This window comes from Ooceraea biroi, chromosome 12 (genome assembly GCF_003672135.1).
Source record: "Ooceraea biroi isolate clonal line C1 chromosome 12, Obir_v5.4, whole genome shotgun sequence".
In the NCBI taxonomy this organism is placed as follows: Eukaryota; Metazoa; Arthropoda; class Insecta; order Hymenoptera; family Formicidae; genus Ooceraea; species Ooceraea biroi.
The window spans coordinates 5065054-5077582 of record NC_039517.1 but is presented as its reverse complement, the minus strand read 5'-3'; the positions used below and the strand labels follow the sequence as shown (position 1 = coordinate 5077582).

The following is a 12529-nucleotide window of genomic DNA, read 5'->3' as shown; positions in this document are numbered from 1 at the left end:
CTTCGCTTAAGGAACCCTCTACTGATCCAGGGAGAATGATTTACCATTCGGCGGGTATGTATACCCAGAGAAAATAATGAGAGCTCTAATGGGGCTCATCAGCGCCGCGATAAATTCGATAATCAAGAAAATTTCTTGACATATTGTGTATAGCAGACGAACATGTTTGTCTCAGCACTTTCAGACTAATTATCATATAAGTTTCATCTCGATAAAAGAAAGGTAAACAAAGAATGCAATTCTTACAATTTTAACTGCGTGAAACAGAATTTTTATTAAAAATGCCCCGAAATGTTCAAAGGACTTGGAGAATGCAACTCCGGTACACAATGTGTTAAGGAATCCTCTTTTGATCAGGGAAGAAGAACGTCTCGCTTATTGCGAGACAACGACTCTAACGACGAGGCTCATCAGCGCCGCGATGAATAATTCGTGTAATAATTCGTGTGAATCGCTTAATACGCGTGATAAGGTCGGAGGAGTAGTCGTTCGTTTCGCCCTCTTCCTCGCACACTTATTGAATTGTATTATATATGGGAACGAGATGGCACGTCGTATACGTATTTGTTATTTGTTGCCGTAGGTACAACTATTGGAACCGTAAAGTTGCCTGCAAAGTTGATGCATAATGCTAGATTGAGTCTCTCGAAGCAGGCAAGCGCCCGCAGCGTTTCCCCCCGAGCGAGGAATGATAATCTCATCCCTCGCTCGCGGGGAAACGCCGTCGCCGTGCTTGCAGTCGAATTTCGTTTCTCTTGAGGGAAATTAGTTGAGACCACTAAAGAGCTACCGCTGTACCTGAAACTTAACGTAGATCAAGCTGGATAAATGGGGACGCGGATGTGCAGCCTTAATAAATTTTATCACGTTTATTTTGACATGCACCATAATGGGAAAAATATGCCGATTTCAGGACGTGGTCGCGCTGAGAAAGGGGGTAGAAGTTTAAATATGAAATAGAGTTTTAAACACGAGTTGGAATACTCACAAGTCGTACTATTCGAATATTTTACATCTTACTTAGAATGTAAGACTTCGATTATTTGAATCAATTATTATTGATCATCTTCGAGGCGTCTTGCTTGCTCGAAGTATAATAGTTTAACCATCCGTTTTGCTATCGAATACGAATGATTTGTATCAAATCATTTCGGCAAGCATTCGAGATGTTCGAATCTAAATACGCGCGAGATGCGAATTTCTCGTACAGTCCTGCTTTGGAAAAATTAGAACAGTTTATTTTCCTTGACTCGATTAGTCGCGGAACAAAGCCAAAGGGATAGCAAAGGGATGAATATTAGTGCAATGGAGATTGTCGTCCGCGATAAGAGGGTGTGTCTTCCCTATTCCCGTTGTTGACCGCTTATACTCGTATTCATCGTCATTCGACTTGTTAATTAATTTTCGTAATTAATAAACGACAATTCTGAATTCCGTTGCAATCTGTGTTCCTCAAACGACGTTGATTCGCTCGTAGTCACGCTTCGAAGAAGACCTAGAAATTGTAGATCTGAGATATTCAATTGGAATAATTACACGATACAATATTTTCGCTATAACTATGTATTGTCAAACGTTAAAGTTTCTGAATGCACCGTCGATACACGTTAATTTAATGCATAAATTTTTACTCGTATTAAGAAGATCTTCCGCTCAAAAGGTGAGAACAAGTTTCCTTCGACACTCGTGTGTAAGTGTAAAAGTTATTTTATACAAAGAATAACACAATTCTGCGTGTCTTCAAAAATATTACACACAAATAATAACTATGTTGCTCTTATAAAAATTTTAGCTGAGTCACATATACACACAATTTATTATATTTTATACCAAGGTGCGCGTTAATTATTTATACAAATAAATCTCAGTTTTTACAAATTACATCTCAGTAAATCTAATTTTAATTTTTTTATCGATATTTTTTAAAGATTCTTTCTATTTTTTGTTTCTCGAATTGCTTTTAACGGGACGTCTCTCTATTTCTCTCTCAAGTCGCGATGTAAGAAATTAATAAATAATTTATCGAACAGCTCCGCTTCGATCTCGATGATCAAATATTTGATCGCAGCACGTCATTCGCACAGTCAACGGAATATCGTCTATCATGATCACTTGACAATATCCGGATGTTTACGTCACATCATCTGTCATCCGAAGCGTCACGCTTCTTCTCACTTCGCTGGCGTTCACGATTTATGATCACAAAGGAAGTGTTGCATAGCAATCTCACTTGACGCAAGACGCACATAGAAATTCTTCCAAAATCGATCTGCCATCTCTTACGTCAGTTGCGACACGGCAAAGACTGATCTTTGCTCGTCGATCTTTTAAAAGCAACGACATAGAATCAGTCGTACTTTTCTGATTGAATCTCGACTTATCACAACCCTTTCAATTGCAATATTCAAATTTAATTAATTAATTGATTGATTGATGTAGCTCGATTAAAGATCCTTAATCAGATCGATTGCTTAAGTTACAGGTTTTAGTATGTCATTGATAAGAGATACCATCGTTAGCAAAATATTAATAACATACAGTTTATTTTAATGTTCAGATCATTAATAGTGCTTTATTGATGTAATTAGCTTTTTAATTATAAGCCACAAAAATGGACTGTTTAGATTGCACTCTTTGCGTTCAACATGCAGAATAGACTTAAATAAAATTTTCCAGTGTGTTTTAATAATAACACAAAGATAATAAAAAAGAAGGTTAAAAAGTTACTGGAGAAATGTGCGCTCAATCAAATAATTAGCAGCTGGAAGAACAGCGCGGAGAGAGATTCAGTAATATTTTATTTGATTTATCTCCCGCGTACTTCGCTTTCCGCGAGCGCGAAGTTTCCGGGAAACAAAGTTAAGGGAATACAAAACGTGAGAACGTAATCGCGTTTTATCTACTTGAAGAGTAAAGTCTTTATTCACTTGCGGATAAAGTCTTGATCTACTTGTGGCTAAAGTGTTTATCCACTTTTCGCGAGCGCCCACACATGTCTTAAGACACCGTCTTTGTTAATCCACTCCACCCCATAAGACAACAGCGCATCATGAAAACCGAGTGTTTCTTCCACTATCATGGCGCCATTAGGCCAGAAATGTGATAAGGATAACAACGTTCATCGTACTTACGTTTACGTACCTGCTGATTAGCGAAGCGCTTCTCTGTCGTCTAATTGGGAGATGATCGCTGATCGCCATCTAAAAGCTTCTTTTCCGATCGATATCATGGTCCACCAATCGCACCATGAACTTTGACCGAGAGACATAATCGTCACGTAGAAAAGCTGGATCTTTTTCATCGAGACATAATTTAGCAAAAAATTATGAACGCCGACTCGATAAATATTCCGTTCGGTTGGTTTGCTCTTCTTTTCTTTTTTTTAATAACCTAATTAATAGTCTATAAATCTGTTTCTCACCTTTCGAGATACATACGTCGTAAAGGTACAATCTTATCACATTAGAATCTCATTTTCATTTAAATCGACTTTAGTAACTCGACTTGGCTTAACTTGGCGGGTATACTCGATAAAGAATGCGCGATCGTTGACGACAATAGATGGTAGGTACAATTACGGGGACGACATTCAATTCTTAGCAAGGTAGAAAAAACGATCTTACGTTATAAGTGGAAAGCGATATCGTGAAAAAATCCGAAAATGAGAGATACGTTAGTCGTCTAAAATATCAAGTACGTTTCAGTACACTCCTGTAAGGATCGCCTCACGTCTCGTAGCACGAATCGTGGCGCGGAGATGCAATAGAATTTCCTGGATATCCGGGATTTCCCCGGCACTCGATATTCCAAATATTCCATCGCTCGAATCCCACGTGGACATCCAGTGGAATATCCGCTGGACGTCCGTGTCAACAAGAGACTCACGATGAACGACGGCTCGATGTCGTCGACCGGAAGTCACCTATCGATGACAGGTTTAAGTTGAATGCAACACAGTGCAACACAGTGACAGGTACACATCGGAGGGATTTCGAAGAACGGTTCGCCTGCGAGTCCCAGTTCTAATTTTGGCACCAACGATTACGATTATCGTGAAATCACTTTACAACACGCTTAATCATTAGATCTCTAGCTATAGAACTGCACTCCCCTGCCCGCGGGTATTTTACTATAAACATTGACATGAAACGTACGTATATCCGAATGAAAAATGCAAACGAGGCAGCAACGAGTCACGACGGCGCGAATATTCACGCGTTACTTCACGCGCTTCAAAACTGCCGCTCCTCCCTTAAAGTTGCTCCCTCAAAGTTGCAGCGATACTTAGGATAGTCCTTTCTTCAGTTATACTTGTTAGCGCGAATAGTTTAGGGAACCGGTTTCCATCGATTAATCTCTAATTTCAATTGGTTGCTCCGATTTATCTCTAAAAGTACGACTATCGTTAACAATTAAAGCTAGAATTAGTTCCGATAGAAAAAAATAAGTCGGACTAAGATTAAAGCTAACCGACGTTGACGCACGTTTGATCGACTGATAAAGACACTCTTAATATTCATTATAACGTAATTGCATCTCTCTCTCTCTCTCTCTCTCTCTCTCTCTTATGCTGCTTCACGTGTGCCATGTTCGATTTTACGCTCATAATGACTAGAATTTCCTCCTTTTCCAACAAGAGTTCAACGTAACGAAAGGGACTCGACGGAGAGGGAAACAGAAGCGGCATGGCGATAATTGTGGAGGAGGGGCCCAGCGGTGATCGCCGGCACTTCCTCGATCCTCTCCAAGTCATTGGCTGCGCCCGCGCTGTTTTGCTTGTAGAGACGAGGAGTCGGCCTATGCTGGGTGACTGCGCTGGACTGATCCGGGATTATGGACACCGACTCGTCCGGACGGTCCAGGCTGAATTGCCTCTTGAGCATCCGGCATCCAGGACCCTTCCCTGGAATTTGAGAGAATAAAAACGCGATGCGATAATCCACCAGTGTCAGATCTCCACTTCTGGAATATGTGAATAATCTGGATTTATCCCAGATAAAATGTAATGCGCGGGACTGAATTCACGCGCGGAGGTTCGTAACATAAATAGATATTTATAGATAAATGTCACTTTTTCTCAAGGTATATAAAAAAATATTATACATAAATACATTTTCACACATCATGCATATTGTATTAAAAATTTTATTATGAAAATTCAGATCTCTCGGATTCTTATCTCTCTCCCTGTCTCTTCCTTTTTTTTACATTTCACGCATTCTAGAGATTTCAATTTGCAACCGATCATATTTAACTCAAGTCTTGAATGGCAATCAATATTCGTTATATACTCAATCGCCAAATCTAATCATCAAACCGACAATTTCCAAACTCTAAGATTCCAGAAGTAGGAGATGCTGATGCAGAATTTTCAAGTTTCCGAGCACACGTACCGTGATGTTCATTAGGCGATAGACACCTATAATGATTGTACGGCGTGCTCAGGTCGTTCTCGTCGATGCAGCCGGCGACGAAGCGGCGATACCTCGCCGGCGGTTGCCGATACGTCGCCGAGCTGGCGATCGACGTGAGCGAGCTGGTGGACGCGCCGAGGATCGCCGCACTCGGGTCGGCGCTGGACATCGACGACGCCACGCCGAGAGACGCCTGCGTGTCACCGGAAGGGCTCTTAGTCACGGTCCCGCCGCGAATTTCACTTTCGTTCTTCATCCCCGCATCCTGCCTTCCGGCCTCAGTGGGGTCGCTGCTGCTGGACTTGAGCGAGTAGCTCGGCAGTAGCTGTACCCGCTCATCATGCACAGAAACCGCGACCCTTCTGATACCGGCGGCCTCCTCGAAGGACGCAGCCCGACTGTCGCCGTTGGCGACTCCGCTGCTGACTGAATCCTGGCGATCGGGTTGCGGCTCAGCGAAACTTGGCGGATCTTCGTGTGCCTCATCCTGTGACGGGATCACGGGCAGCTGCGAGCCTATCGACTCGCTCGACAGACCGCTCTGATGGCTTCCGAGCATCAGACTCTCGTCGAGCCTTCGGCAATTGGGAGACGGGGATACGTGAGTCGGAATAGCGACATAAATCATTTTCCCCTCGATCATCTCGGGAAGCAAGGGGAAGATAAAGTGAACTTGCACATTTGTGAATGAAATATGAGGCTCATTTTGAAATTCGATGTACGTCGCGCTGGATTTCTCGCGGTTCTAGGGAGAACAGGAATGATGTCGAATTTTTCAACTCTTTTATGTATGCGAAAATCGGCATACACTGAGCTTCCGATTTATTTATATACATTGGCATATATTCAGGGTGAGGCACCTAAAACAGGCGACCTGAATATCTCGGCTGTTATTGGTAATATAAAAAAATGTCTCAGACCAAACTTGCATGGTTTCGAGGGACACATAATTTGTTCTAAATAGTTTTTTATTAGGTGAACGCGTAGAGGTCATCTGAAGGTCAACTTCGTTTTTTTAAATAGTATGATAGTTTTTTTACGTACTATCTAGTAGAGCGTTTGAAGATGCGAACATTGATCTAAGGGTCAAAATCATTAAGGTCACTGAAGGCCAACTGCAAGGGAAAATAATTTACTTTATATTGCCTAGAGTTCTCTGCTATTAAAAATACTGTAAACTCAGAAATGAAAAAGTTCTAGCCGTTAGAAATTTTTTCTTTTTCCGCGAAGTTCTGAGTAGTTGATATCTATATTTTTTATATTGCCTAGAGTTCTCTGCTATTGAAAATACCGTAAATTCAGAAATGAAAAAGTTCTAGCCGTTAGAAATTTGTTCTTTTCCGAGAAGTTCTGAGTGGTTGATATCTATATTTTTTATATTGCCTAGAGTTCTCTGCTATTAAAAATACCGTAAACTTAGAAATGAAAAAGGTTTAGCACTTAGAAATTTTAGCCTTCAGTGACTTTGAATGATTTTGACTCGTAGATCAATGTGCGCATTTTCTACGCTCTACTAGATGGTACGTAAAAAAACATATCATAACATTTAAAAAAACGAAGTTGACCTTCATATGACCTCTACGCGTCCACCTAATAAAAAACTATTTAGAACAAATTATGTGTCCCTCGAAACCATGCAAGTTTGGTCTGACACATTTTTTTCTATCACCAATAACAGCCGAGATATTCTGGTGGCCTGTTTTAGGTGCCTCACCCTGTATATTTCTTCTATGGTTTATTTTTTTTCGTAACGCGATTCACACACCGGAGTACGAATGGAAGAATTTTTCAGATAAATTGACATTCCGATGCAAACGGAGTCCCCAGGGAACCAGGTGTTTTCAATGGAAGTTTATTCATGAGTAAACTGTGACGTGCATAATGCTCGTTAAACTGACTGAAAAATTGGGAAGAAGGAGTGTTACAAAATTGATTATGGCCACAATTGAAGAATGATACGATTACGTCGCCGGGGAAAAGAACTTAACTTTATTCGACAAGAGAATAAATTGAAAGAAAGTAGAAAGCGATTTTTGACATAAATTGACGTTTTGACATAAATATCATTTCGATGTCGATGGTCGTCTCTACTGGATATTTATTCATATGCTGTGCTTCATTTTACATTATTTACAGCTGACTGATGCGAAATTCGTAATAAAAGTTTTAATAAAAATTTTTTGAAATCGTTGCTCAGATAAAATATTTGTTACCAATGCCAGGATATAGAATGTTAAATAAGCAATAATAAACATAAATAAAAAATATTACAGTTAAAATTATTATAAAAATACATTGAACGAACGTAATACATTCAAAGCTTTTTAAATAAAATGTGGCATCTACAAGAGATTTATTAAACGTAAAGTAATAATATACGATCGATGTGAATGCTAAATTGTTTGCATGCCAGTTTTACTCACCCATGGTTCTCCCTGATGCAGCGACACAATAGCAACAGATAAAAACATTAAATATCTGGAAAGCAAATAGAGTGCAAATAATGATACGCTATGTCTACAATAATAAATACAAAAATAAATTCAACGGTCTTTTGTCGTGTTCTTGCAAGATCACGCATTTCCGGATGAATAATCATCACGAATCATTAACTGACACAATTCAACCGCGCAATTGTTTTTTAAGATTCATTCCTCGTTGTACGAGTGGTTCAGTTAATTCTCAAAATTGAACAATCCCATGAACCGTTCACTTAATATTAATTGCGCGGGACATTTGCGGGCTTCGTGTAAGCTAATTAGCGCTAACGGTTCAATTTGCAAACTTCTTGCCACACACCACGTGAGGCAGAAGCCGGGAGCTATTTTTCTCAGATTTGACGGCGTCACCTGCGACCGAAGGGTTGCGCGTCGGATCGGGAACATAATATAAACGTTGTGCATAATATAAACGTTAACTCCGGGATTATCAAGCTTTTTCCCCGTTTACGCACGCCACCATCTAGGTCATCACTTTTTATTCCACCGTCGGTAGAGGCAAAGGAGCAGCTCGCGCGAGAGGGAACTTCATCGTTATATCACTTTCACAGATACGTCGAACAATTAATAACGTATTGGGGGTAAGTCGGCCGGTTCTTGGGATAAACTTAACGCAGGCGCGCACAAACGGCCCCGTAATTGTTGCATAATTAAAAACTCTCGAGCACATCCTCCTCTCTTCCTCTCCCAGTCTCTTTCCCTCCCTCACTCTCTATCCGTCTCTCTCTTTGCTTCTCGGAGCTCGACGTACTAACGCTTGATCGAAGGAATACAAGCAACTTCGTTGATTAAATCCGACCCTTCTCTTGCGCGACGACTTAGGGAGCGCGATACGCTCTTCAAAAGCAATAGGTCGGCTCGGCAACTTATCCGGGAACTACCCTCGTCACCCCTTCCGACATTCCGGCCGAAATACTGGAGCGTGATGAAAAGAAAAAAGGGGTGACATACCCGCGTCGAATATAAAATCGGGGAAAACCATCGTGCAATAAATTCGACTTAATAAGGTCGCTCCGGGTGCCGCACCCTCGCTTGCGCGCCGGGCCTTAAATCACGATCTCGCGCGTCTACGCGGCGACCGAACGGAAAAGCCTGAAGCTTTCCAGTCTTCGAGAAGTTCGTCGAAAGGGTGCGAGAATGGTCGGGAAATTCGGAAAATGCTCCCGCGGACGGGACAGCTTACCCGAGGGGTGGCGGCATAGGGAGCTCCTTGTCGAAGCCCTGCTTGCCGAGTAGCCAGTACGTCGGCATCTTGCCTTTGCCCTTGACGTCGGTGGGACCGCGGTATTCGATGTGGTATCCGCCGACCTGTGTCAATCGATCCCTCGTCGCCTGGCTCAAATGGATACGCCAAGGTGCCCCGGTCGACTCCATCCTCGAGGCGGTATTCACCGTGTCGCCGAAGAGGCAGTATCGCGGCATCGTCAGACCTACCACGCCGGCACAGCACGGGCCTGCCGAGAACGAAGAGCGAGAAAAGAATAAGCGAATCCCTCTTTCTTCTTAATGCCTCCTCCGGTTACGGGCACGCGAGAACGCCCTCGCGCAATTGCCATTAAAGCGAAACTGCGCGATTACGGCGGATTGCTCCCTCTCCGATTTATATCACTTCCATACAAATCCAAATTTGAGAATGCTCGTGAACCGGAAGCAACATGAATTAACACAGCGAGGGGTCCCGGTTAATTTTCTAATTATTCGCATGAGATTCCATTTGCAAATTCAGCTTTCAGGCGCTTCCGGCCTGCGAAGCTAGATAGACGCGTGAATACTTCATTTGTAGTGGCTTGTGAATAATGAGTGTTTTCAAAATGAGGAAGCAAAGTAGATCACATAATATATAATGTTATATATAATGATATTAAAAATCTAGGATATATAATGTTATTAAAAATCTAGGTTGCATCGCGGTATCGAAATCACGTCAGTGATTTCAGCAAAAACAGTGCTTCGTATGCGAACCGAGTAGAGTAAATAAACGAGATGTTCAGTAAAGATCTGATCGAAAAAGTAAGTCAAACTTTGATATGCTGCGACACGATTTTGTGATTTTTCACAGAAAAGATATTATGTATAAAAAGATATTTTATATTAATTAAAGTTAAACTTAATAATTAAAAATTAAATCTAAAACCTACCGTGCGTCCTGAACTAAATACTTGGCACTTTGAACGATCATTTTTATTACATGATTACCGCATTATTTTTCAGTTAAGCTTCCGGAAGTCAAACATAATTATAGTTTTAATTTGTTTGATTTTCCTTCGTAATCATACGACTTAGTGTCTCATCAAATTGAGATCATCGAAGGCTTCAAGGCCTGCATGACCAAGTATGTCCATGTAAAAAGATGGAGGTCGCCGAAAATCATTGGAGGACGGTCGTACGTGGGAGGTGGCTACCTGTGATCGCTAGAAGGGCTTCGAGGAAAGGGACCTGGCAAGAGGATGACCCGAGTGGAATAAAAAATACATATAAGCAGCAGCAACAAAAGCAAGCCAAAGGTTGCCAAACGCCTTGACCTCAATTCAGAAATCTCCGATTTAATCGCGAAACGATTGGGATATCAAGATCGGATCGTAAGTCTTAAACAGTAAGCGAATTACAATCAAGATTCACTTACGAGTTTCGAAATGGTAGTTTGAAATCTCGTGATCGTGACTGGTCGATCCGCTTACTGTTTAAGTTTCACTACTTATGGCTTTTCAAGTGCCGTCGAATTTAGCGTCCCTCCTGTATTTTGAGCGACGCGTCGATTTTCCGAATTTGGCATTCGTCGCATAACAAAAAGAAAACTGGAGCAGTAAGATTCGGAACAGTTTCGACTTTTCGATTATCGTTTCCTGCGATAATTATCACGTCTTGGTGATAAACAGAATTTATTCGATAAACTTGAATGCTAACCAGTATGGAGACCGATGCGTAGCCTGAGTGCCGTGTCCGGGAGGTGTTTTAGCTTGAATTTTCCACTTTGATGTAGCAGGTCAAGTGCCATGGTTGCCACTTGGGATGCGTGATCGGGTATTCTCACAGGGCAGCCGCCAACGACCATGTAGGCATCCCCGATAGTTTCCACCTATGATATTGAAACACACACACGCACGCATTCTGTGAGATTAAAATATTGGAAGCCCTCCGATAAAAACGCATTCTTTGATATGGCCTTCCCCATACTCTACGAAATTAATCACCTGTCGACACCCTGTATCCTCGCCCAATAAATACGATCACACTTTCAAATTGAAAATAATTTAAATGACTGGAAAGTATTCATTAATTCGAGAGAATTTATTTAAATTGAAATAAGTAAATGCATGTATGTTACAACTCAATATATTAATAATTTACTGTTACCTTGTAGACCGTGTACGCGTTAATCGTGTCGTCGAAGCAGGTGTACAGATCATTCAGAAGATCGACCACCTGAAAGGGCGTTGAGCGCGCGGATATCGTCGTGAAGCCGACAATGTCCGAGAAATAGATTGTGACCTCGCGGAACTCTTCGGGATCGACGGGCATGCCGAGTTTCAGTTTTTCGGCGACCGAGCTGAAAGCACCGAAGCCGAGCTTCGTCATTTTGTTTCCGCTGGTTCGTTTTCTGATTTTAATCCTCAAACAATAGAAAGCGGGTCAATATTGGCAAAGTAGCCCCGCAACCGACCTTGACGAAATCAATTGATAGAATGAAATGAAACGCTATCCTGAGTACTCTCGTTGTTTACCTTGGTAACATTCTATTCAACAATTGCTCGGTTTTCTTCTTCTCCATATCAAGCTGCTCCGTGCGCTCACGAATGAGTTCCTCCAGATTATTTGAGTACTTCTCGAGCATTTGGAACATCGTGTCCACGAAGTTTACTTTCCTGAAAACGAAACGCGATGTCTACTAACGGTCTGCGACTGTTGTCAAGATTATTCTTGAAAGAAGGTAAAATTCGTTGATAGAAATGTCTCCTTTATGATAAATCTTCTATTTGTTTTTTAAATATATGACAAAGCAAATATTTTATTATTAAGTATTATTAAAATATTTAGTGTAATATATTTAAATTTGGTGAAATATATTAAATATTATGTAATATATTAAATTAATTTAATGTATTTAAATATATTTATATAATATTAATAGTAAAAGATAGTTTTCGATTGAACAAAAGAATTTGCTATTATATTATAAAAACAAATCACAATCGGAACTGTGTCGCTTTTGCTATCGGATCGTGATAAAATCCGCGAGGAATGGGTTCCGATAGCGTTACTGTCACTTCCGATCGAAGATATATATTCGGTATTTCCGGATTCGGGGATTCTGAATGCCTCGAGAATTCGATAGCCCACGGCTGGTCTTACCTCCCGTGATTCAGTTTCTTGAAGAGATCGTGCACGTCGTCGAAGTCGGGCCTCATTTCAGCAGTTTCTGCCCAGCATTGGCGCATGATGTTTATGGCTTCCGGTGGCGCGGCGCCCTTGCTGACCGACGGTCTGATTAGGGGTGGTGGCTTCATCACTTTCTCGATTATATCTGCGAGACACGTGCTAGATACCTGACATTTCAGCCTCAAACATAAACAGCACTAAGCTGTCGATCGATCATTTACTTGATCAACAACACCATTG

General features: G+C 41.3%; 1 protein-coding gene across 2 annotated transcripts in view; it reads right to left on the bottom strand.

The window, feature by feature from the left end:
• LOC105277764 (retinal guanylyl cyclase 2) overlaps positions 1 to 12529 on the bottom strand; it is a 44415-nt gene that overhangs the window by 2546 nt on the left and 29340 nt on the right. Inside the window, exons 15-22 of one of the 2 annotated variants that reach the window (XM_011336370.3) lie at positions 12263 to 12434; positions 11635 to 11775; positions 11267 to 11459; positions 10817 to 10988; positions 9096 to 9366; positions 7838 to 7849; positions 5394 to 5989; positions 1937 to 4903 (exon numbers count right to left, since the gene is read on the bottom strand). In XM_011336370.3, coding sequence (XP_011334672.2) covers positions 4641 to 4903; positions 5394 to 5989; positions 7838 to 7849; positions 9096 to 9366; positions 10817 to 10988; positions 11267 to 11459; positions 11635 to 11775; positions 12263 to 12434 — 1820 coding nt within the window. In that variant the 3' untranslated portion in view covers positions 1937 to 4640. Of the gene's footprint in view, positions 1 to 1936; positions 4904 to 5393; positions 5990 to 7837; positions 7850 to 9095; positions 9367 to 10816; positions 10989 to 11266; positions 11460 to 11634; positions 11776 to 12262; positions 12435 to 12529 lie in introns of those variants that run through there. The other variant, XM_011336371.3, reaches the window with a different exon arrangement.